This window comes from Amphiura filiformis, chromosome 5 (genome assembly GCF_039555335.1).
Source record: "Amphiura filiformis chromosome 5, Afil_fr2py, whole genome shotgun sequence".
NCBI classification, from domain to species: domain Eukaryota; kingdom Metazoa; phylum Echinodermata; class Ophiuroidea; order Amphilepidida; family Amphiuridae; genus Amphiura; species Amphiura filiformis.
In genome coordinates, this window is record NC_092632.1 from 78,620,419 (window position 1) to 78,647,887 (window position 27,469).

At 38.2% G+C, this 27,469-nt stretch overlaps 1 protein-coding gene across 2 annotated transcripts; it reads right to left on the minus strand.

Moving 5' to 3' along the window:
- LOC140151977 (uncharacterized) lies at positions 1–26,622 on the minus strand. 2 transcript variants are annotated; one of them, XM_072174277.1, is made up of 8 exons: positions 26,273–26,620; positions 21,049–21,136; positions 18,863–18,915; positions 8,024–8,137; positions 7,097–7,293; positions 6,801–6,878; positions 5,821–6,034; positions 1–420 (listed from the first exon to the last, which is right to left on the minus strand). In XM_072174277.1, exons 1-8 carry the CDS (start codon positions 26,472–26,474, stop codon positions 368–370), a joined length of 999 nt encoding a protein of 332 aa, XP_072030378.1. In that variant the 5' UTR covers positions 26,475–26,620; the 3' UTR covers positions 1–367. The 2 variants fall into 2 exon arrangements, with proteins under 2 accessions (XP_072030378.1, XP_072030379.1); XM_072174278.1 differs by lacking the exon at positions 8,024–8,137 and having other exon boundaries at positions 26,273–26,622.
- Between the last annotated feature and the right edge of the window lie 847 nt (positions 26,623–27,469).

Consider the following 27,469-nt stretch of genomic DNA (forward strand, 5'->3'; position numbering starts at 1 on the left):
AATCCAATTACTACACTGGAATTTCAGTGACCCAAGACAAGCGGTTCGTTATTTATGATAAGAAAAGAGGTACAGCTATGATGTACCTCATTTCCGATCATATATACTGAACCGCTTGTCTTGAATCACAGAAATTTCAGTGTAGTAATTGGATTCCTTGCCCCAATCATATACATAACTTTTGTTACCAGTGTGTTATTATTTTTTGAGAAAAATGCAAAAATAGTCACAAATTTACCACAGGGGTGTAGCACCCCCTTAACCTCTTTCATTTGATACCAAATTTGTCATTGTAGCACTTGTAGTTATAAAGTTCTGAGCATTTTTTCATGTTTTGCTTGGAATTGCCCATATAGAGTCCTGTACACTAGAGGTATTGTGTCAGACAGATATCTTGTTTGCGCCCACCTTCCTTATGACCTGAAAAACAAAAACACAAAATAGTTTCATGCAGTATATCATTTCCGAGTAAATATGGTAAAGTCAAGTTTTGCTTGTTCTACTTTTGAAATTCAGTTTGTCAAGATGTCACTTTCTGTGTTTTTTCCGTTTTCTTGTGGCTTTCCGTGTTTTGTCCGTTTTACCACGTTTTTCCCGTTTAACAAGAAATTTAATAAAGATATATTCATTGAAAACAACAGACATGCATTTTTTGTGTATTTTATCCACTTTTTCAATTATTTCAAATATCTTTTTGTACTTTTTGATCATTTTCGGCAAAGCCCCCCCCCCCCTTGAAAGTTGTCTTGCCCACCCTCTGAAAAGGTGCTGGCTACGCCACTGGTTGGTATAGGCGTATGTCCACAAAGCTCCCGACAAAGCTGCTCTCCGACTCAAATAGCCAGCCTTTAGCTGGCAAAAAATCTCTGACAGAAGGGATGTATTGATGGACGTATGGACGTTAACAGGTACGACAAAGTGGACATGGGAATTGGTCATCGACTAGTGGGAGCCAAAGGGAGGATGGACATGAGCTGTCATGAAAACGAAATTGCTGAGAATGTTGAAAAGACCCAGGAAAAGGCGAATTGACATAAAGAAGTTGTCAAACCAGAATGAATTCAGTTTAGAATTAATGAAGAACAGATTTGCACCACTATTGAAGTGGGGGCAGCCGGTGAGTGACACCTATGACCAAGTGGTTTATGCAACACATGACATAGTAGAGAAACTAGCATAGAGTCAACCACAAAAACAGACAACATACAGGCAGATGAATCAGGCAGTGACGGCGCCGGGACTTTTTTGGGGGGGGGCAGTGGAGGGGGAGAGTGATTTTTTGGGTCAATTTAATTGCCGAAAAAGTGGAAATTATCGTAATTTTGGGTTTTCACACAGAACTCAACAAGACTGTAGGCCTACTCGCGGCAAAAAAGACTAAATTGCAGCAAAGTGATCACAAAAAACAACGTAACAGACATGTTACGCAAGTCATACCATCACTACATGGATGAGATACTGGGGCCTAGTCTATCTTAGAGTCCAGTCCCAAGAGCTTCTGGTCATTATATCTCGGAGAAAGCAGACATTTGGAATTTGGTTTCAAAATGGCAAACATGCACAACAGCCGCCGCAAAGGCAGAAGCCTTCAATAGGCATATTTTCCTCTGTATTTACTGCGGAAAATCTGCCCACTTTACCAGACAAAAGAGTGACATCATTTCCCAGCATTGACGATCTAGACATTATGGAGTGGTTAAACAACTTACTCAAATTAATGTTAACAAAGCTGGGGGTCCAGATTGCATCCCGGCCAGAATGATGCATGACTATGCTTCTGAAATAGCGCCAATGCTCCACCTTATTTTTCGTCAGTCATTTGAAACAGGCATTCTCCCTGATGACTGGAAAAAGGCTTTTATCACAGGAATTTATACTTTGAAAAAAGGGACCAAGTCAACACCAGAAAACTATCGGCCTGTGCGCCTAACTTGCATTTCCTGCAAGATAATGGAGCACACTGTTCTCTCACATATCTCCAAACATCATTGTGGAAAATCAAAATCAGCACGGTTTCAGAGAGAAAAGATCTTGCAAACTCAACTTGTTGAAGGCATTCATGACTGGGCAGAGTGCGTTAACAGATCTGGCCAGACAGATGTACTCCTTTTGGATTTAAGCAAAGCCTTTGACAAGGTTCCGCGTCAGAGACTGGCTATAAAATTACAACATTATGGTATAAGGGGAAGGACACTTACATGGATAAATGGCTTTCTAACAAATAGAGAACAATGTGTCGTCATTAGGCTAATGGTTCCTGTTCTTCCTGGGCCCAGTGATATCAGGAGTGCCGCAGGGTTCGGTCCTAGGACCAACACTATTTCTTATATACATAAATGACATAACTGTACTGAGGGACTTAAATCCAACATGAAACTATTTGCTGATGACAGCATTCTGTACCATGAGATCAAGGGACCAGAATACCATAAAACTCTACAGCAAGACCTAAATACAGTTTTCGACTGGGCATATAGATGGCAGATGGCATTTAATGCCAGTAGGCCTAAATGTCAGCATCTCACCATCACTAAAAGGCAAAAACCCTCTGAATATAATTACACTGTCTCAAACCAAGTCATTGAAAAGTCAAACAGTCATAAATATCTTTGAGTAACCATATCCAGTGACTTGTCACCAAAACAACATAATATTAGAGCAAAAGCTGTCAGCACTCTATAGGTATCATCCGTAGGAATATTGGGCCCTGTTCCACAGAGGTCAAGCTGAAAGCGTACCAAGCATTAGTAAGACCACAGATGGAGTGTACAACGCCAGGCTGTAAGACACTGGAATGTTTGAAAGAAAGGCCAGCGTATTAAACACCGTTGCTAGACCAACTGCAATTCGATCAACTTGCCATAAGGAGAACAATGTCCTAATGCACTTTGTTCTACAAGATTCATCACAGCTTAATCAACATCGGCTTTCTACCCAACATCAAGATTAATCCCACCGTTGGTAGAACATCACACAAACTCCGCTATAACCCAGTGCAAGCAAGATGCAACCTGTACAAATAGTCATTCTTTATTCGGACAATTCCTACATGGAACAGACTACCCCCCGTCTCAGCAACCATGCAACATCACCAAACATCTTCCAATCAGTAGCTCTCCCTGCAGTCCGGGCTATGCAGCCCATTGCAATTCACCAGCTCATCTAGTTGGGCATCCACTTTTTACTCGCACCTGTATAGTTTCTGCACATCACACAACTGCACATCTTTGAGCATCATCAAGAGTCTTCTTGGACAAGTATCACGCTTTGTTAGGAGTGTAACAATTGAAGATAACAATTGAAGAAAGACAGAGTGACACAATAACTGATCTGAGAAAGAAACTGGGAGTACAATTCCAAGATCAAATCAATAAAATGGAGGTGGGCAGGACAGGCCCAAATTCAAGCTAAAAAATTCCAAAATTTCCCAAATTTCGTCTAAAGATCTACACTTGTCAGAGTTTGAGGCTCAAAGAACTGGAGCTTAATCCAGATGTGGGTGTTAAGGAACTGCCAGGCCAGGAGGTATGACAACAGGTGTACACACAAAATAATTATATGAATATATGAGTAATGTAGGACTATTATCAAATGCTCAATCAGGATTTCGTCCGAATCATTCCACAACATTAACAACAACCCTTCTAGATGTTCAAGATTACATTTTATAGAATATGGATACAGGTTATGCAACAGGCGTTTTATTTATAGACTTAAAGAAAGCATTTGATACTGTAAATCATGATATTCTGATTAGGAAACTTAAACAATATGGGGTATATGGGGATGAATTATTATGGTTTAAATCATACATAAACAACAGAGAACAAACTGTTAATGTTAACTCAACTTTATCTGACTTTAGGCCAATTGATATTGGTATTCCTCAGGGCTCAATTTTAGGTCCTTTACTGTTTATAATTGTAATGTATGCAGATGATACCTCTTTAATGTGTAAAGCTAAAAATGAATCTGATCTTAAAATTCAAATGGAGTCATGTCTAAGTAGGGTAGCTGAATGGTTCAAAGTAAACAAACTCACTTTAAATGTTGAAAAGACTAAGTTTATGATCTTTGGTACAAACAAAATGATTGAAAAGTTCAACAATGTACATTTAATATATAACAACAATGATATTGAAAGAGTAGATGAGTTTAAACATCTAGGTGTGAAATTTGATAGCAAGCTGTCTTGGTCAGCTCATGTCGATAATGTTAGTAAAACTATTTCCAAAAGAACTGGCATAATAAAACGTATAAAATATTTCCTTCCATACAAAACCACTGTAATGTTATCCAATGCTCTTGTTATTCCCCACTTTGATTATGGAAGCATGGTCTAGTCAAATTTTAGTGTAGAGTACCATAATAGGCTTCAGGTACTTCATAATAATTTAGCTAGAATAATTCTCTTATGATTTAATGAATACATTGCAGTGGGTTAAACTTGATCAAAGATGGCATAATACTCTATTAATGACTGTTTTCAAATGTTTAAATAATGAATATCCATCATACTTATCTTCTCAATTTGATTTTGTTCATGGTAACCATAATCATATAACTAGAAATCATACTTCTAATACATTGATTGTATCAAAGTTTAAATCAAATTCAGGTCAACGTACTTTTCATGTCAGGACAGCCTATGCATGGAATTCTTTGCCACTATAGCTCAGATGGAAAATATGACTTTAGGCCAATTTCAATCAAAAATTAAAGAAATTTAGGCCTGTCTTTATCTATATTTTATTCATTTACTTGCTTGATTTTTTGTATATAAATATAATTATTGTATTTCTGTATTTTGAATCATGGTATTTGTAATTATCTTGTAGTTGATGATACCATTATACTTATTTGTAATATATTGTAAATACATTGTAAATACTGTATGATATTTTGTAAATATTTCAAGCAGGCCCTCATGTTATATAGCAACAAAATATATTACGATACACAATTGAGGGTTACGATTCTTTATTGAGGGTTATACTGCTTCAGCGACAAGCACTGCTTTTCAAGCAGGCCCTCATTGCTACAGAATAAATAATAATAATAATAATAATAACAGATTGGAACAGAAACCTAACCAGAAGAAAAGGGAGGCAGAACAAGAAATGGAGGGGTGAGGGGTGGTTGCATTGCTAGGCTGCCGAATATCAAAGGACGTGGGTGCGAAATATTGTAACATTTAGGATTCATACCCAGGGGAATATACCCAACACACTAGTACCTATATACTACCCAAACCCTTAAAACCTTTGATATTCTAATTCATATATGTGACCGTACAGCACGAATGAGTCGTAAATGTCCCAAATTGTATTCTGAGTTACAGTGTAAAATGTGCATGAAGGTCGTATTCATCGATACCTCAAGTTGGCGCGGCATCTATCTCATTTGATTGTCAAACACCAATCAATAATGCTATTATTGAAGAGGATAATAAGCTTCTACCTTAGATGGCTATAGAATTTTTAATAGCTCTGGTCTTTGTTTGCTTTGGCTAAATCCTGATTAAGTGGTGGGTTACCAGGTATTGTATTTTGTATAGGTATGTATAACCAACAATTATTAACAATGAGAGAACTTTCTTAAACCTCGTTGACTTAGGGATGATTTAAAATGACCGCCAATTATGACTGTTTGATATTTATTGCCAGCAATGTGGAAAAAGAGACACGTGTAGAAACGAAAAAAGGTACCATTTTGTTGAAGGAGCAAAGTTCAACAAACCATAACCCCGCTTCTGGATTGACCGGGGGAGGGATTTATCATTCGTCGTGTACAGTCCTATAATAACGTGGCAACACTTACCGTGTATTGTTTCTAGTCTATCGCATATTTCTCCGTATTCTCTGGAATGCAGTAGACGGTTTATACCAGCGTTCCACCACTCAACCAACTCCAATCCTGCCGAAGTGGGGCTGGCCATTATTCCAACATCCCCTGCAGTACACGAGGCTTCATCGCCAACTCGCAGCATGCGAGATTCGTCAAAAATACTCTCGCTGATAAAACCAGCGTCAAGCTGAAATCAGAGTAATCAAGAATAATTTTTGAGTTTTGAGTATGTTCTTCAGGTTGAATGCCATACTCGCCATATGACAAGCTATACCATGACACTCACACAAGGAAGTATCACTTTTGATGCATTGGGCTATTCCAAAAATCCACACTACCCCTGTGGAAGATTTAACTTAAGTCTTCCACAGAGGGCGTATGAGTTTCAAATAGAATAGACAGTTGGATAACTTCCATTTGAAATACTCACTCCAGCTGTGGAAGATGGTAAATCCATAATACAGAGGGAGTATGAGTTTGAAAATGATATACCTCTGACAAACATATGACCAATTGCAACTGAAAACACTCCCCCGGTGGAAGATATTTCCAAAATCTTCCACAGGGGTAGTGCGGATTTCAACTGGAATAGCCCATTTTCTTGCTTTAGTCAATATTCCTTAAGGAGATCAGAGGGAGGCCTACTGGATATCGAGATGAAAACCATTTGATGTCACCCATGCATGAGATGTATTTCACATATTCGACTATTTTGTGAAGCGATATTTATACCAATATTTTTAAGACGTTCTAAAAGAAACAATTAAAACGAAACTAAAGAAAATACATCCATTCCAAATTGTGTGATTATATTAGGGGTGAAATCAAAACTCGACCGCCAGTCAACCGTCGGTTGAACGGCGTTCCATTGTTTTGAACAATATAAACCGGCTTCAACTGAAAGGAACCCCGCCCGGAACCGGCGGTCGACCGCCGGTCGAGTTATGACATACCTCTCCGTTGTTCAGATCTTCTAGAAGCTGGTCAATGGTGTCGTACATTTCCACCTGATTATCACTTAAAGGAATTCCCTGCGTAAATTGAGAAAAAATTAGATGAAGATTTTTATACAATAATATGGTAGCCAATAATAAGGCAAGAAAAAGTAATCCCCTTAGCAAAAGAAAGTTAACAAGATGAACTAAGAGCAATCAGAAAACAAAAACCGAACGGCAATTTCAAGAAGTAGGCCTAATCATATTTTGCTATGTAAATATTCAGTCTTTCATTGTTTAAAACCACACCTCACCTGAATGTTGGTCAACTTGTTAGCACAAGGGACGTTGGAAGACCAAACCCTAATAAAGCCAATTTTAGACCCGGTCACATCACTCGGATCAAAATTTGACGGATTCCCAAGTCTTGTTACCCAGAATGTGCCTGGAGCGCGCCAATATTGAGTCCCGAAAACCGCTCCTTTTAGCCTTTCGTAGCTGACAACCCATCCTATTTGAAGGAAAATAACGGTTTTAGATCTTATATATCATTCCTGTGACTTCGCTGATGTTCCTGTAAATGTGATCCTTCTGTTGACTTTACCTTGTATAGGATCATCTTGAGTTGGCTCATGGAACTGGATGTGGACCAACTCCAGTGACACCTTATTCAATTTTCCATGGACTTTGGATGCATTGAAATAGGTATTAGCATTTTACTTTGAAAATCAATATACAAGCTGTATCAAAATGATGGGCACTCTCAGATCTCATTGATAATAGATGAGTCTGCCACATCAAAATTCAACATGTCCCTTCAGTGAAAATAGGCCGATACATCATACCCATGAAAATATGCATGAGATGTCGCTGGAGTTGGAACAAATAATATACTCCGGCAAGTTGGCGTTTATTTAGCTTATTAGCATTTCATCACCATCAGCATTTTCTGTCACCATGGTAACGCGTCCAGAGGCCGTTTTTGGTATGTTCACTAGTTCACATGTTTTTCATTGTTTATCAATTGGGCCTCTTCTTCATGTGATTATTTACCTCACGGTCTGAGGTCCTGGATTTGAGGCAATTTTAAATGGATATTTGTAAAAATGTAGTTTTTTTTTAAATACTTTTTCTGTAACTTGTATATCGTAAAAAATTTATCTGGAGGCCGGAGCAATAATTGCACATTCTTTTATTTTCAAGTAGTACACTAAATATTTCAGTGATGAAAAAGGAAATACCTGCACATGCGTGGTAGTAGTTGTCGGCAAAGCCTCGGCCAATCCCGTTTTCAGTAAAGCAGTTAGAGTATTGGTCAAAGACTAGACGACAACGTTTTCTACTCAAACGACACACTATTTAAAATGAATAACATTGTCAGATAATTAGATCTTATGTACATCAGAAAGTATTTAATTTTAAACATGCAATTCAGCTCAAAGACGGGGACAAGACAAAAGCTACAAATCTCAAGAAGGACTTTCTCAAGCTGGTCAGGTTACACAACAAGGTCAGAAAGTTGGAGCTAAAACGTCAAGAGAAGAAATCAACAAGCAAAGCACAACAACAATTCCGATAAAACCCTTACCAATATGCAAAGCGATTGCTTAATGACAAGCAACACAGAACTCCATCCTTCAGTGAAATAGCTGCTGAGAAATACTTCAAAGATGTCAACAACGACACAAGGCGAGAATACAAATACCATCATAATTATGAAGGACATGAAAAAACCACCAAAACCAAAAACACAATTCAAGACCAAACCACCAAGCCTGTCAGAGTTCAATGCCTATCTCCAAAAGCGTAGAAATGTCAGTGCTCCTGGAACCAACCGTATTCCCTACAGTGTATGGAAGAAATGTCCACGAATAACTGGACTGCTTCATGAAGTTGTCTGTGACATCTGGAGAAGCACATCAATACCCACTACATGAAGAATAGGTGAAACCATCCTTATCTCCAAGGAAGAGAATACCACTGATCCATCATGCTTCAGACCTATCACTCTGAAGAATTCCAGTGGCAACTTTGGAATGAGTATTACTTGCTCAAATGACGATTGAGTACCTGACAGAGAACAAATATATTGACAATGCTGTTTAGAAAGGTTTTATGGTGAAGATATCAGGATGTGTGGAACACACAGAGGCACTCACTGAAATGCTCCAAGATGCCAAAAGGAACGGCAAGCCTTGTTACAACCTGGCTAGATTTGCAAAATGCATATGGCACTGTACCACACAATCTTATACAGTTTGCCTTGGAATGGTACCATGTACCAGAACACATTTGAAAGATCATCTTCAATTATTACGATGAGCTTTTCATCAGAGTGAAAACTAAAGATTGGACCACAGACTGGATTAAATGTTGTACTGGTGTCTTCCAAGGATGCTTATTATCTTGCATCTTATTCCTAGCAGTCTTCAATCTGTGTCTGGATCTTCTCGACAAATCCAGCCATCTTGGATACCGCATGAGTAGCTCAGATCTTACATCGTCAGCCAAGGTATATGCAGATGATCTGACCCTTGTAGCAAAAAGCCCAGAAAGTTGCCAGCAACTTACTATAACATTGTCAACAACTTCCTCAACTGGACAAGAACTATGAAGGCCAAACCATCCAAATGCAGATCTCATGCGATGAAGAAAGTAATTCCAAACGCAGAATAGAAGTTGAATGGCCACAAGACCCAATACGTAGCTTACAATCCTCAGCTACAAATAGGCAGACAGATGATCACCTATATTCACAACCAGCCCATGCGATTCCTAGGAAAGCTCATCTATGAAGATCCAAAGGATGATGGCATCAGACAAATGATTAATCAGAAACTGTCAGCCATGCTGAAAAGTACTGATAAAAGTCAACTGAATGGAATTATGAAAATGTGGATATACAATCATATGATTATCCCCAAAATGACACGGGAGTTCACTATATACAATCTCCCAAAACCTACATCGAGAACCTGGAGGCAACCTGTACGAAGTACTTGAAGAGATGGGCCGGCATTAGCAGGTGCACCACCAATAGTGTATTGTACAGAAGTAAAGGAAAACATGGCCTACAGCTGAAAAAACTCACCACCGCTATCAAATACCATCTGAACAAATACTCCAGAGATGGAAAGACCCAAACACTCCCTCATTTCAAATCTTTAGTTTTTGTTTCTCTTTTGTTCAGAAACCAAAAATCAAGGGATTAGAAAGTAGAGCAGATCTGGTCTGCAATCATAACACTATTATGCTGGGAGGACGCAGTATAGGGTAGAGAAACTTCTGGTATTGTATACCAGAAGTATACAATAGCCTATTGTGCTAGCATAATTATTATCAAGATTGATATCGGAAATCTATCCGGCGGACGACAGTTGATGCTCTCTGTCGAAGGTGGCATATTACACTCACGAGTTCTAGGCCTAGAAATCATAAACATGCGCGTATATTGAAGGATGGGGTGGGGTGGGGGCTTTGTTTGTTTGTATGAAACATAAACGATGCATGGAGATGATTTGATTATGAATTAGTTTATTATCCCCGGGAAGCACAACCCATACCTCTTTAAGAGGGGGCCCCCTCCCTATATAACCACCTCTTCCCTAAGTGCCTCCTTCTCCCCCCCCCCTCCTCCTTCCCTACATTCGATATCTTCATCTCGAGCTCTCCTCCCCTTCTCTTTCACTTCCAATGCTCCCTCCCATCTGTTTCTCTTTCTCCCGGCCCATACCCCTTGCCCCCCCCCCCACACACACACACCACCAACGCTCTGCAGGGTCTATTGTTTCCGATTAGAGCGCTGACATATTGGAAAATGTTGCCAATCAATATTCATGAGAGTGTATTCAACGTCCAGTTTGCGAAATTGGGTGAGTTGTGTTTGGTAGGTGTGAAATACATCTGACTGGGCGTTTTAATTACGTAACGAATAAAGGCATTGACATCATCGAATGGCTGCCCAGTGCTGTTATGTGTTTAGTTGTTATATAGGCCTAATAATAATTATTAAATGTATTCATCATTCCTTTCTTTGCCCTTCTATGTACTTATTCTTTCCTAGGCCTACACTTTATCACTCCCTCGCTCTCATTGTCCCCTCTCACCCTCCCTCTCTCATTCCCATCATTTTCCTTATATTTCTATTTATCTACTTGTCTTTATTATATCTTTTTACAAGCCGACGACGGATGTCGGCTTGTTCTGTCTCTTCTCAATTCTTTACAAGCCGACGACGAATGTCGGCTTGTTCTGTCTCTTCTCAATTCTTCTTTCTTTCTTTCTTTCTTTCTTCTTTCTTCTTCTGGCAACCGCAATCAACTGCATGTAGCTCCGCAAGGATTGACAGATTTCAACCAAAGTTGACCCAAATGACCATTGGGCTAGGCCAAACCTTCCATTTGACTTTGACCTCGCTGTGACCTTTGACCTAGCTATAATGGTCAAAATGTGATTTCACAAAAATGCTACTCCTTCCACAAATTTCATGCGATGAGGACATGGTTACATCATGTGACTCGACTTTAGTCGGTGTCTATAGGGTGTGCTCAGATAAGGGGTCAAAGGTCATTAAGGGGTCATTTCCGGTCAAAGTCTAAAAATATTCAAAAAATCACTGTCTTTACAAATTACATAGCAGAGAGTCGCCATTAGCACACATGCATTGCTACTAGCCAGGGTCTTTAGGATGCCTACAGTTTTGGGGTCAAATGTCATTAAGGGGTTACTTCCGGTCAAAAACCAAAATTATCAAAAATGTTCAAAAAAAATTTGTCTCAAAATGTAGACAGACCAGAGTAATATAACCATCATACATGAATCAGTGTTACCTGATGTATGTATGGTATTTTTATTTTGGGGGTCAAAGGTCATTAAGGGGTCACTTCCTGTGTTTAGCTAAATAACTTCAAGAATTTTTATCTCAAGAACTAAACATGTTAGAATTTTTTAATTAAAATTGGAACAATGCATTTTGTCGGTGTATATAAGGTTTTTTTTTTCATTGAGGTCAAAGGTCATTAAGGGGGTCAAAAGGTCAATCAAACATTTTCAAAAAATCAAAATCCATGTATAAGTTCCGATTAAGCTGAAATTCACCAGGAATATTTCTTATGACATCCTAAGCACAATGTAAGAGCAGTTGACCCCATCCGTAACCCAGGGGTCAAGTTATAGGGGTCAAATTGCGGCTTGTATTCAGCGTCTGTTGACTCTAGTTCTTCTTCTTCTTCTTCTTTCTTCTGGCAACTCGTGACATTTTGCGTGACTTGCCACGTTTCGCCCTAGCTCTCTTATGCTTCGACAGATTTCAACCATACTTGAGCCAAATGACCACTGGACTAGGCCAAACCTTACATTTGACTTTGACCTGACTGTAACCTTTGACCTTGACCTTATGGTCAAAAATGTTGATTTCACAAAAAATGCTACTCCTTCCACAAATTACATGCAATGATCATGTGACTCACGCATATGAATCAACATGTGGCAGTGCTTAAAACTTCCTAAAAAGAATTGAGGTCAAAGGTCATTAAGGGGTCATTTCCGGTCAAAATCTGAAAAATTTGTAAAAAATATTCAAAAATCACTGTCTGTACAAATTACATAGCAGAGAGTCGCCATTAACACACATGCATTGCTATTAGCCAGGGTCTTTAGGATGCCTACAGTTTCGGGGTCAAAGGTCATTAAGGGGTTACTTCCGGTCAAAAACCAAAATTATCAAAAATGTTCAAAACATTTTTATTTCAAAATGTAAACAGACCAGAATAATATAACCAACATACATGAATTAGTGTTCCCTGATGTATGCATGGTATTTTTATTTTGGGGTCAAAGGTCATTAAGGGTCACTTCCTGTTTTTAGCTGAATAACTTCAAGAATTTTTATCTCAAGAACTGAACATGTTAGAATTTTTTAATTAAAATTGGAACAATGCATTTTGTCGGTGTACATAAGCTTTTTTTTTCCATTGAGGTCAAAGGTCATTAAGGGGTCAAAAGGTCAATCAAAATTTAAAAAATCAAAATCCATGTTTAAGTTCCGATTAAGCTGAAATTCACCAGGAATATTTCTTATGACATCCTAAGCACAATGCAAGAGCAGTTGACCCCATCCGTAACCCAGGGGTCAAGTTATAGGGGTCAAATTGCGGCTTGTATTCAGCGTCTGTTGACTCTAGTTATTTCTCCATTCCTCCAGCCCTCTCTCATTCTCCATATCCCCTCCTCCCCTCTTTCTCCCTCCTCCCCTCTCAAGACTTCTCACAGAGGTGAATCTGTCCCTCCCCAACCCCCTTCCCTCTTTGGGTACGCCACTATTTCTATACCAATCTCCTTCTTAAAATAGAATAAATAGAAATTCAGCATAGAAAGAGCATTCAATTTATTTAAATGAAACGCCTAACGTCAGGTGGGTGGTAAAGATGATTGATTGCATCGACAGCTAAAGCCTCCTTATAGACGAATCCAACGAGCCAAGTCATGGTCAGGATTTGGTCGGCCATCTTTGGTTTCCCCGAACTTTCCCGCTAGCACCAACCTGGGGTATTGAGCGCCCGATTGTGCAAATAAAAGCCGCCTTACACCTGGAGAAGATGCAAAGACGAGGAGGGTTAAAAGAATAATATATACAATAGAGGTAATCCTTTCGCATATTCATACATAGTCCTTTTGTTCATCCATTTGTACATCTTTGAATACATGCGACGGGATTTAATACCTGCGGAATTATCTCTATTGTATTATTCTATTAACCCTCCTCGACCTTCTCTAGGTGTAAGGCGGCTTTATTTGCACAACTGTTGAACTGTATTGTGTTGTAAACTTAAATCAATCTTTTGTCTACCTGTGTTTTCGCGGAAGGTGTAAAACGGGTGATGGAATGCAGTTTAAAATTTCCGCCAAGGCCGAATCATTTTTCATTTTGGATGCATTGTAGCCGGCGGGGACCCAACTAAAGGCTGCTAGTCAGGTGTAGGGATGCGTGTATTTGGATTCGTCTATAGACTTCAGACCCACACAATCACACATTTGGGATACGTGAGTACAATGGTACCACTTTACACATGACTACCCTTACACATGACTGTAGTGTGGTCACTTATTGATACTCGCCTGTTGTGTAGAGCGTTAATATGATGCCGGATCAGTGACCAATTTAATGGCGGAACCCTTTATTCGAAACAATGGTACCACTTTTATGAATAGCCTGTCGCAACTTCTAATCGGCATCAAACGAACAAAAGATTATATAATCTATTGCGACTCTATTTTTATTTAAAAGCTCTTTGCACGCCACACACAATCTCTTCTCCCCTCCATCTTCTACTTTTTGCAGTAAAATTGCTTCAGTAAAAGTCATTAGGTTATTAGAGGTCATATAATGTCCTTCCATCGATTCTGGTACATGGGATTAAGGACATGAATCGATTTTGTTTATAGCACCTATACAATTACAATAGTGGCCCTTTTGTAATGTCGAATGCAAATATTTCGATGGTCTATATTTTTCACAGGTGAAATATCCTAGGCTTATTCGATTTTGTAAACCACGTCTTTCAATGTAGATTACCATGCTCGATTTCTCTCCTCGTGAATATTGCACTGCGAAATTTAAACATTTCTTTTGTATACTTAGACAGTTAGGACGCTGGACAACCAATTCTTTAGAAATGCATAGTCGCGCTAAAAGTCGATCGATACATGTTAAAATCAGCACAATTCAGAGATACACCTTTTTGCTATGAAATTTATTTTCTCTGTCAAATATAAAGCAATATTTTTTTTTTTTTCGTCAGTAATGTCAGTTAAAGACATAGTGCTTGGATATACATTTTTTTTTAAATCCTGGTGTTAAAATTCAAGCATCATATTTTGTCTTTTAGTGTGATATTTTTGATTTTTATAGGCCTTTAGTTCGCCCGCGAGCTTTTTACGGAATTAATTTTTTAGCGTCTCAAACTAATATAGTTTGCTAAAGAAAGATATTTCCCACCTCTGTAAAGCACATCGTGTGGGTCTATATATTATAGTTTTGTCAGAATGTCCGTTTTTATTTTACCCTTTTTCCCTTCATGCTCCGAAAATGTCAAACTCAGTACTTTATCTCGAGAGCAACCAGCAGAAATAATCGATATTTCAATTGTTGTCAACCAGGTCCCTTTTCCATTGAAAACCAGGATTGCCTGACCAGCGATTTGGTAGCCCAAATCCCCAATTCTGGTAAATGAGGTGAATTTTGGAAATTTGCTCCCGTGATAGCCTGCAATTTCAATTTATAGGGGCTATGGATTCCATGATTATGAAAACCATTTTGTCTGTTTGTTTGTTTGTTTATTTACCTAGGATGAGGTCCTTGGGAAAATCCACTGTCCAAACCTAGAAAAATTCGCGTGTTATTAGAGGGATTTTAATTTTCTGTCCCTCCTATCTCCAGGTGAATTTTGAATGACCCCCCCCATCGCGGGTTGGCATTTTCATTACACCCTTCAGACTTGCGTTCGGGTTTGTGTAGGCCTATTTGTCATAATTTAGCGCTATAGGACCTACTTTCTAAATGTATAGCTATAGCCGTGCTATATAAATATTATAAGGTACCGTTATGTAATATTATGTAGGCCTATGGGGGTGGGGTGGGTACTCAACACATTTTAACCATGACTTACAATGCAAGGCTCATTGTTGCCATAAATGATGCCTAAATGCCTTTAGGTCATTATAATAGGTTGTTATAAACTTCCATGTTTAACCTTGTATTGTTTTGGCTGCTTCATTATGACTTTCGGTGGGTTTAAGCAATTTCAAACAAACACAAACAAAAGGCACTATACCCAGTCACCTTCATGACAATTGAAACACTAGGTAATTTCTTTGCTTTATTGAAGTTCTGGCAACACTGTATCCAGGCCGCGCACCCAGAGATATCGATCCACAATGCTAGTATTAGCCTAAGATTTCACGCGTGGATTTGAAAATTTTTCAGCTGGTAGTCAAAAATTATGGAATCCAAACGGAAATTCTGACAAAACTGTGATATATCGCTCACGGTGATGTGCGTTAGAAAGTTGGGAAAAATCCTTCTTTAGCGAACTATATTACTTTGAAAAGCTAAAAGGTTGATCAAAAAAAGGCTCGCGGGCAGAGTTGAAGCCTATCAAAATCGAAAATCTTACACTAAATGACTGAATTTCACGACTAAGTTTAACACTAAGATTTGAAAAAATACAGTATCAAGCATTACAGTTTTTCCTGACATTCACTGAAAAAATGAAAATTATTGCTTTTCATTTGGCCGAGAAAAAAAATTTACACTGAAAAGGTGTAACTCAAAATTTTGTTCATTTGAATACCAAATTCGATCGTTTGTATTGCCTTATTAAATGACTGAGTGAGCCTTGCAGAACAATAACAATCGGTTGTCCAGCGTCCTAACTGTAGAGTAGGTAACTTCAAACCAAATAATTTTTTTCTTCACACCACTTATAAGAAACTGAAACCAAAACCGAAACTGACTGACACAAATGTTCAGTTTTTAACAAAAGGTAGAAAGAATGAGTTCGATATCTTATGATTCAAGTGGGTAGGCAGGACAATAGGAAACCACGTGACCAAAACCAAAACCAAAACTAAAACTAAACATTTGAAATGAGGCACTATATAGAGATTGTTTGGAAAATAAGAAAACCAAAACCAAGAAGAGGTGGAATGGAGTGAAAGAGCTCGAACAGAGAGAGCGCCGCCAAAAGCTTATTAAGGACATGAGCCAGAAAGAGCACAAAAATGCCTCACTAAGCTGGTGAAAGAAGTGAATGAAGAAGATATGCTGGTCTACCTCTACGGATGTGCTAAACAAGGACAATGGTTGAAATGGGACTCCGCCATGCAGACTGACACCTCATGGAAGAAGCTCCTATATGTCTGGACACCAGAGCTCCTGTCTTGCCATATCAATGCCATCCATGATCAACTTCCTTCACCTGCTAATCTGAAAATGTGGGGGAAAACCAATCTTGGACTGTGCCAATTCTGCAACTACCGTAACTGTACTCTGCTCCACATCCTGAATTGTTGCAGCTACTCGCTTGAGAATGGAAGGTACAACTGGCGCTATGACCAAACACTAAGAACAATAGCATCAGGCCTGGCACCATTTATTGATGAGGCTAACATTAGCAAAACATCAGAGTAATTCCAGACTTCATCCCTACCATTGCTTTCCGTACAGCCGATGGCACAACATACAGGAACATAGCTCTACGTACTCCAAAGACAGAAGTAAAAAACATCCTGAAGAAGGCTAGAGACTGGACCTTTCTGATGGATGAGGAGCACAAGCCAATAGTGTTCCCTCCAGAAATAGCAGAAACTGCCAAGCGGCCTGATATTACGATCTATTCAGCCATCACCAAACATGTAATCATCATAGAATTGACAGTACCATCGGAGGAGAACCTAGCCAATTCGTACGCCAGGAAAAAGTGTAAATACGAAGACCTGGTAGCCGAACACAGAGGATGGACTGTGTTTTACTTCCCAGTAGAAGTGGGAAGTAGAGGCTTCTATAGCACATCACTAACCAGGTGTTTCGCTGCCTTAGGAGTCCCAAAGGGGAAAAAACCAATCCTAGACACTGCCTCCAAAACAGCTCTGAGAGCCAGCTACATCATCTGGCTATGCAGAAATTCAAAGGCATTCCGACAGATCATAGACAGTAGAGTATACCAACACCATCGATATGCTCGGGGGAAATGGGGAAGGTTGAGCTCATAAACCGGTTAACCCGCCCAAGTCTGGTCCTAAGTCCAGAGACCCCAGTGCACACTATATGAAAATGGGCTTCGATGGTGACAATGTTACATGTTTTACCAACGACTATTCCTCAACGACACTTTTCATAGATAATAATAATAATAATATTTATTTCTTATATAGCGCGATTACATCAAAAGAACTCACGGCGCTTTACAAAACATGGTATTAAAAGCACATACATTTGTAAAATATGAGAACAATATTTGAATTTACAATTTTAAAACATACAAAAAGTTCGCAAACCAATATATTAAAACCCAGTTTAGCAAACCAATATATTAAAAACCAGTTAAAAAAAAGACAAGCAAGATATTGCACAGCATGAACCTAAAAAGGCAAGATCGAACAAAATGCAATTGACTGTGAAATATTCATTATAAAAAACGAAAAATAGCAAACAATGCACACAAACATATTGCACAACATAAATGCAACAGTAATTTCCAGATCAATACGTCGTACATACTAGCTATACACTAGTCCTGCCTGCTGCCTTACATCACCCCGGGTGGACCGTTGCAACGGTGTGGCACTTGCTAGTGTAACAAGCTGATTTCGTTTGTTTGTTAGTTAGACTGCAACAAGGTGATTTTTCCAATTTTGTCATCTTCCAAGAGAGAACTACATGTATACCAGGAGTGCTCATCTTAAGAAGGGTGAAATATTAGACTCCGAAGATGACCGCGCGGCCGCGCTGGTGATCTACCATGAACTACCCCGAATGTTAGTAAAAACGTGTGAAGAGAAATGTTATAAAAATGTTTTTATGTTTGAAGCCAAATGTACGATCTTAGAATATGATATTGGTTAATTTCTTTCAAACCTGATTTTTTTTGCATATTTGTAATGTTTACACATGTCCCAACTTGCACCTAAATGGAATCGGCCAAATGTGTTGTCTTTTTAGGTCAACAGAGCAAAGCAAAACTTCATGTCCTCGCATAGAACTGAATGTTAAATGACCAAAATAACCAGTGGAGTTTCTTTCACTTTACGTTGTTATTTCAGCTCAAAAAGAACAGCAACTCTTCCCGGTAGTTATTACTAATATTATTTCAACATTTTGAATAAAGAATACAAAATTAAAATTTGACTTAAATCGTACATTAAGGCTTTTAATTGATCTTATTATTCCGGCTTAAAATGAACAGAAACCCTTCCTGGCAGTTATTACTAATATTAGCATTTTGGCGAAGAATAACCGAATTAAAATTTGACGGAAATCGTTATCGTCTGCTGTGATTAGTAGGCCTATTAGTTAAACTTACCGGCATTTGTAATATCAACATCTAATCCTCTAGGCTGTTCGGTCTCGTCATCGCTAGTATCAATCAAGAACAAATTAATCAATTTAGATAATCGGGTTTTGATTGAGCAAACTTCAACTAAAACCCTCTGACTAAAACCAAAATTGTCATTGGCGTAATAAGCCCTGGGTTTTGTTGAAAAGGGTTTCATTGTCCGGTAGATCAATAAAAAGTGGAGCCATGCTCTTTGGGTACGCCACAAATTTAAAAAACCCACCCACCACTCCCTGTATGAAAAATATGATATTAAATGGCATTGTTTCTTTTGCTTTTTACCATTTTGTCCAATATATGAATCAAAATGGAGATAAATTGCTGCATTTGGGCAAGTCATTGGGAATGTTTTCTCATACTTAATATTTAATGTTCATTCCAAATTAGGCTGTTTGAAATTGATTTGGGTCATCCCACTTCATAACTGGATAGTTAAATGCCCGTTTCAAATTAGGCTGTTTGGAAATTGAATTAATTGGGTTGTCCTAATTCCGGGAATTGAGTGATTGTTTTATATTTGAATGTCCGTTCCAAATTAGGCTGTTTAGAAATTGAATTGGGTTGTCCTAATTCCAGAAAATGAGTAATTGTTTTATATTTAAATGTCCGTTCCAAATTAAGCTGTTTGGATATTGAATTGGGTTGTCCCAATTCGGATATGAGTAATGGATGTAGCTGTATGATGCAATAATTAATTAATTGGATTATCCATTGCTTAAATGAGTAATTGTTAGGTCCTAGCCAAATTATGCTGTTTGGAGAATGGGACAGGTATCAGATGTTGTAGCTATCTGATACATCTGAATTAATATTTACGGACATGTAAGAATCTCAGATGATGTAGCTGTCTGAGGTGATATTAAATTAAGTATGAAGAACACAGTTGACACTTGATCAACTGTGTAAATGAAAGGAAATAAAAGATTCGGATGGTAAAGATCCACCTCCGACAATCGTTGTGTTTGGTCTACTTATTGCGCCCATATGACAATTATACAACAGTTAACAAATATTGGTTAAAATCATGACCGCTGTCTCCTTTTAACCCTAACCGACTGAAACCAAACATCTGAACATTAAAAAAACCTCAATTCACACAGAAAATATACTCGCAGGTATCCCACGTGATGCGATTGCGTCATCATGCGTGCAGTTATATGGCCACGAAAAAGCTTGGCCTGCCAAGCCAGTTCGGGGGCACTGCTAATTCAAAGACGTCTCTGATATCAAATACTCTTGAAGCGTCATGTCACATAACAGTGTCATATTTCAGAGACGTCTCATAAATCACATACTCCCTAGTTTCAAAACCCAGTCGGAAACGATATAAGTAATTTGGATGAACGTGCCAGCGCAGTGGGAATAATTTTGTGTATTATGCCTTAGCAGGGTTGTAGCTAGCCCAAGTTGAGCATGTTGAGTGCCTGCTAATTTTACTATCCAATTCATGAATTGGATAGTAAAATTGGGATTTTTTTACTTCAAAACATTTGACTTTGGCCATTGCAATCTAAGTGTGTTCTGGGACCATTTGTCAGAATTTGCACAGATAGATATAATTTTTGCACAGGTAGATATTTGCTAAACATAGGAAAGCTTATTCTAATACACTCAGCTTCGTTCCGATGTACTGCATCGAGTGCCCAGCTGTCAACAAAGCTCGACGTATGTGATATCACAGACCCCCGTATGTGAAATCACTGACCCGTCTTTGAAATCAGAGACGTCCGGTTATTACGAGTGCCCCCAAACTGAAGCTAGACCCCCGTGGCAAGTTAGGCCCGTGCACGGGTGTGGCACCCGAGGGGTCGGGGGTTCAAAACCGCACCCGAGAAAAAGGTTTTCAATTCTTTCTTTCTTCCTTCTTTCCTTCCCCCTCGCCAAAAAGCAACTGGGCCGGCGTACGGGCTAATACTGTAAACGACTCATGTGTTGCCATAAAGCTTAATTCGTTGTTTGTGGTTTGAAGACAACTCAAAGAAATTTTTATATTACTATTCCAATATCTTTGAGGCAACTTCAACTGTTTAGCCTAGCATTAAATTTTATTTCTTAATAAAGACTATACTACATTTACAAAGCTTCTAGTCAAGCTTTGTTTCTTATTCTCTGAAGTAAAACAATATTTCAGAAACCTGAAGAAAATCACTTACATGTAAGCTACCCTGTGGTTGTACGCCCCAACGTGTATCATCCAGATTCGCTGATCCTCATAATCCCGTTCAGACACCATTGGCGTATCTGGATAGGAATAACAACAGAACTATTCACTAGCTCTGACATGGTTTGGAAAGTAAACTTTCAAACTTTCTTGGATTTGTTTTCTTTTGGTTAGGGGTACTACACCTGTGGTAAATTTGTGACTATTTTTGCATTTTTTTTTTAAACTAATAATACACTGGTAACAAAAGTTATGTATATTATTGGGGCAAGGATTCCAATTACTATAAGCTACTATACACTGCAATTTCAGTGACTTACGACAACCGGTTCAGTATATATGATAGGAAATGAGGTACATCCTAGCGGTACCTTATTTCTTATCATAAATAACGAACCGCTTGTCTTGGGTCACTAAAATTCCAGTGTAGTAATTGGATTCCTTGCCCTATAATATGCATAACTTTTGTTACCAGTATGTTATTAGTTTTTGAGAAAAATGCAAAAATAGACACAAATTTATCGAGGGGTGTAGTACCCCCTTAAACGTGATTGAATCCCTAAAATGTTGATCTGATCATCTCCATATCGTCAACGTCAAATATGAAGATCAGGATCATCGACTTTATTACCACTACTAACAACAACAACGACATGAACGAGGACAATAATAACAACAACATCACCACCACCACCACCCGGCCAGTAACGTTGGTATGCCGAAAAGAACTGTATCAACAATAACAAGTCATGTGCCTACAAATTTGTCTTTGGCATGTCGCTTTCTTGAAATATCACCAAAAATATCAAATTTGGGGAAAACGTCCCAAAATTTAAAACAAACATGAGCCTTTCAAAATAAAATATACATTCGCACTCTGTGGCCTGGTCATTTATTTGGGGCTGGACGTATATGGCAAGCTAAGCGGCTCAGAACGTGGGACTAGCTACGCGCAGCTTCTTTCTCGTTACGTGCAGCTTATTAACCAATCAGATTCGCGGTTTTAAACACGTGGAGCTGATGTAAACATCCTCTCTCACAAATATTACGTTGTTAATTTTTGTAAATGAAAATATCTGTAGTATATCAGCAAAAAATGGTATAGGTGCTATTAAAGTAATATCTGAACAGAATGATGATTGTTCTATATTTAGGGGCTATCATTTTCTTCGGAAGGGATCCCAAATATAGGGGGTCGTACTTTTTGGAAAGAAAAATAAGGGGAGGGGGTCATAAATTGATAATGACAAAATGTAGGGAGTCACAAGATGACTACAGATAGTGTGTTTATTGTATTCAAAAAGACTGATTTCAATACAATTTTAGCCTGTCTAGGGGGTAAGGTGTATCGGTGGTGGGAGTCGGGGGTCATAACATTTTGGTGCCGAAATAGTGAGGGCCGCAATTTATTGACGCCGACTTTTTGTAAATTTAGGAACCCCCCCGTTCCGAAAAAAATGATGACCCATTTTACTCTCTCCATATTCAGTACGACAGCAACTTAGCTCACTTCCGGTAATTTTTACCGGCGTGACCTCTGCTGTTACGTAACGCAATGTTGAAAATCAGGTGGCAAATACGGTTTTTCAGAAAACATCAAAAAAATGGAATATACGAGTCGTTTCTCCCTTTATTTCTATATTGAGCCCATAGATAAGATATGAAACATGCGTATAAGGCAAAGAATAACGTGTAAAAGTTGAATTATTGTGGAAAAAATGAATGCTTTTTGTGCGCGAAGTAGGCTAAAAAATGAGAGAAAATGCATGTCACGATCACTAAAATGCTTATATCTACAGCTTTGAGGAAACGCCGGTCTAATGCTTTCCTGTTATAATAAACATTAATTAACCGCAGCTTGTATTAAAATTTCAACGAAAATGAGCGGTGGAACAACCTAGTCGTAGGTTGAAAAGTTGCGTTATTTGAGTCTTCGTGTCGTAAGCGCACGTTGCAAGTGTCACGATGCTTCACGAAATGGATCCCAGCCGGCGCTGTATATTATACATGTTATATTGATTAATATAGCAATTAAAAACGTCTATTTTTATATATTTTATAAATGCAAACTACACTATTGTGTAACAAAATATTGTAGTCGTCAAAGAAGGTAGTATCATCTCATTTAACTGAAGTACAAGCAGTTTTGAAAGGATTGTTGTTGAGTGAGATCCTTGAACATGTTGAACGAGGAACAAGATAGCAAAAGAATACCCTTTGCCCGAACAAGTTGTGATGGCTTAGTGGACAGAGCGAAGGTACGCAGTGCGGAAGGTTGAGAGTTCCCATATAGTCTTATCGAAGATGTTGAATTTTCAGTTCGTTTTTCTTTTCTTTTTTCCTCTCCCTTTTGTCTTTAATAATATAGGCCTAAATGAATGTCAGCATGAAGGCCCACTTTTTTCATGATTTATTTCTTGTTCATGTTTAAGGCTTATCCTACATTCGAGTTCATATCTTTAAAAAAAAATGCATTTAAGTTCAGTAGCTTTCAATATGAAATAATCAAATAACTTAAGTAATTTAATTGGACTAGACCCCTGCCCTATCGGCAACATATTTTATGATGAGCTTTTATGCATACATATCAAATCATGAGATGCACGAATTCAAACCTAATATTTTGTCATATTTGTCATTTTTACACAATGTCCAACTTACACCTCGGATTACACCTAATTGGAATCAGCCAAGTTCGTTGTCTAGATAGAGCAACTAACTTTGATGTCTTGAGACTATAATCCCCCATATAACACCACAGTTAAGCGGTCAAGATATTAAGTGTTTTCTTTCATTTTTATCTCGCTACTTCTGCTTCAAATGTTACGTGAAACCTTCCTGACATGACAGTTATTTACTAATATTATAAATATTGTTATAATTTTTGGAATAACAAAACTTCAAATTTGCCCGAAATCGTATATTATGGCTTTAATAAAAATATGAAAACTAGGATTTAAAAATATGAGTTAAAATCAAATCAAACATCAAAGAGAGGTGCTTGCGGGGTTCGAACCAAGATCGAACTTCCAAACACATTGTATTTACCACTAAGCCATACCAGAGACATGATTAATTCGGTGAAAAGCAATGTTATACCCACTCAGTGGCTCACTCGTGATTCTATTTCTGGAATGAATTAACACCGTCCAAATAATGTAACACAAACCTTTATGCTGACTTTTAAAATTGTTTGAACGTTGGGAGTATTATTTTCAAGTTAAATAACCAACTATGGACAATTGACAATGAAAGTTTCTTTGCAGGAAAAACATCGGCCGTACAATATATGGCGTGACAGTAGTCACGCACAAAGATAAACATTTCAACATGTTCAACATACGACTAGAAATAGACCCCAACCAAAAATCACGAAATTTTCAGGCAAGCTAACTTTAGTTATTCTATAACATGACACCCATTTTTGATTCCGGCGCTTTTTCTTGCTTGATGATATGAACATTTTTGTGTTCGTGACATGCAATTTTTCTCATTTTCCGAGCTACTATGGACATGTTCAAGCTTCTTTTTTTTCCATTTAATTCAACTTTTACACGTTATTTGTTGCTTTACACAAATGTTTGATATCTTATCTGTGGTCAGGGTACATAAATGGAGCAATATACGACCCGTGTCTTCCATTTCTGGAGCTATTTTGATAAAAAGCGTTTGCCGGCTAAGATTTTAACATTGTGTTACGTAACCCGTGTTCACCAACCCGTATAAATTTTCTGTCGAACAAAAGAGGTCACGAAGTTGCTGTCGTACTGTATTTACACAGTGGCATGTGATATCGCTTTCCCTGCAATATCTTTACACAGCGCTTTACATCAGTAGTAGTTGTTGTTTGACCTTCATATCCCCTGCACCGCTACAGCCCGAGTATAAAGTTACTTGCTATTATATTAAACACGGTGTAAACTTGGAAACACTAAATAAATATGCTTTGTGTCATTTTAGCCAGGCATTAGCAACATGTTCTCTTGACACGTGCTGTGATTTGGCCTCCTTTACCCGTTCGTTATCTATGCTAATTCCGTAAATTAATTACAAGATAATAATTGTGAAAGAGGATACCTATAACTATACTACGCGCAGCTAACGACCCAACCACGTGATTAAATTTGACTAGTTTGATTGGTCAAACAGCTGCTCGTAACGAGAAAGAAGCTACGCGTAGCTGTTCCACGCTTTTGGCCCCCTTGGCTTGCCATAGACGTACACGTACAGCTACGTACGTGTCTTCCACTCACCATGTACAAGTACATTTAGTTTGCCCCTTACCATGCTTACACACCCTTAAGGTAGAAAGAAAGGATAGCTTGTACATGAAGTATGGCAGTTGGCAAAATTAATGGCAAAGTTAAGGCTTCGACCATAAAGTGTATATGTATCTTCGAAATCCTCGTGCCATGAAAACAAAATGACGTGATTAACAAAATTACCACTATGAATTAAACGTTTCCACATATCTCTGAAATTGCTCACTTTTACGATCTGCGCATGCTCATTATTCTGTTTAACGTTTGAACTCAAGAAAATTCATTTGTTTGTCAGGTTTTGCTTTCAATACCCTGACTGGAAGTTCAATCCCCTGACAAGAGATTACCATGTTTTTTCAACACATATATTCAACTTCAAGCCAAACAATGGATTTTAACATAAACCAAAAATAAAAGGATATTATCTATGATTTGAGATTGGCATATCAATGGAAAATGCACACCATCTACAAACATGATCGGTACGCTTCCCTTGTTTCAGACTACCGGCGCCGGGTATGATTGTTCGTGAATTACCGTCGAAGTCAGATCTAGAGGCTTGATCGACACCGACAACAAAAATAGACTGACTTTTTTGTCAAAACAAGTCAATATACCAAAAAAATTAAGGAATTTTCTCGGATCGACTTGGAACTCTCGTAGAATTTTACTGGGGTACATACTACTACTGTGCTAAAATATCAGTAAGATCGAAGCATGGTTTGCCCAGGCAGTAGATTTTCACAAAATCCCTACTTCTGGGATCAAATAGGGCGATGACAACATTTGATTGAATGGACTGCACTGCGCCATGATTACGGTGAAGGGCACCGGTTCAAATCGTTTGTTTGGAGCCAATCGATAAAAACATACAGGGTTTCTATTAGTGGAAGCTTTTCCGTTGTTCAAATGGAACCAACAAAATATTGATTGCATGAAATCAAACCAACTTACCATTAGTTCCATCAGTCGGCCCTGTCATATCCACTGTCCCATCGTCACTATCCTGACCTGTACTGAAGCCGTTGTTGTTTTCATTCGGCGGTGAATATAACGCAATCAAAAATCCCATAACAAGACTAACAGTTGCTATTATTCCAATAACTACAATAGTGAATATAATCAGTGATAACAGACATCTATTTGGAGATGCCATCTTAAAGATGAACTGTCTCCAAGAGCAATTTCCTAAAATTAAACCGCAGATTTGTTGCTTCTTTTTCCACACTAGATAACCAAATGTCAGACTGTCCTTTCCCTGATCAAACTCTGGCAGTGTTTTATTTCATAGTTCAATGCCCAACGTATAGGATCCAAAAAGTTCTGCGCCATTAGACATAGAAAATGGATAACAGGAAAGCAACATGTATCTTTTTCATTTCATTTCATTTGGCATTTACACAATTGATAAAAAGTACTGTAGCCAAGGATTCTCCAAAGGACTGTACAAAAACTGTTTTTAATTCCACTGGAAGTCCTTAAAAATTATGGAACATATACATGATATATGAGTATAATTATCTTCTCTGATCTTGCTAAATCTCTCTAGCAAATACTTTTAGTATTATAATTTGATCAACTAGTTATCGGCGGGGCTTGCTGGACTTTTATCACTACGCTGAAAAGTAGACCCACGTTAAGAGTGATATATTTGGCCTGATCTGATCTATTTTGTGCGTGTTAAGTAAACTAGATAGAGTATAGGACTTTGAATTAATAATTTGTGATATTTCTGGCGAGATGTCACAAGACAACTCTCAAAATAAAATATATTGATATCAATCCGCAATGTTATAAGGCCCGCCGATTACGAGCTGATCAAACTATAGAGGGCTGAGCATTAGATTGTTCTGTAACGTCATATAAATAGTCTACAAATCACATTGCCACTAGCTCCCTTTAGTATATGGCCCAACATTGCTTCATGCAGCATTCTCTTGGTCGGGCTGACGCACACCGACTTTGCCTTAGTCCATAGGAAGTGATTTTGAGAGAAAAACCTGTGTATCATTTTAATTCCTTCAGTTAGATTTACCTGGTCAATATGGTAAGTTTTACGTGCAAATGAGTGGATTAACCTGTATTAGGTATGACGATTAGCATTTCAGGGACTTCGTGGGGTTCATTTTAAATTTTGGACTTAGATGTTTT

What these genes read in the sequence shown, in the direction of transcription:
- LOC140151977 (XM_072174277.1), bottom strand. Translation starts at nt 26,474, where the DNA reads ATGGCATCTCCAAATAGATGTCTGTTATCACTGATTATATTCACTATT. An exon ending in GCCGACTGATGGAACTAATG is followed by an intron (nt 21,137 to 26,272) that starts GTAAGTTGGTTT and finishes ATTCCTATCCAG; the next exon opens with ATACGCCAATGGTGTCTGAA. An exon ending in CTACTACCACGCATGTGCAG is followed by an intron (nt 7,294 to 8,023) that starts GTATTTCCTTTT and finishes TCCTTCAAATAG; the next exon opens with GATGGGTTGTCAGCTACGAA.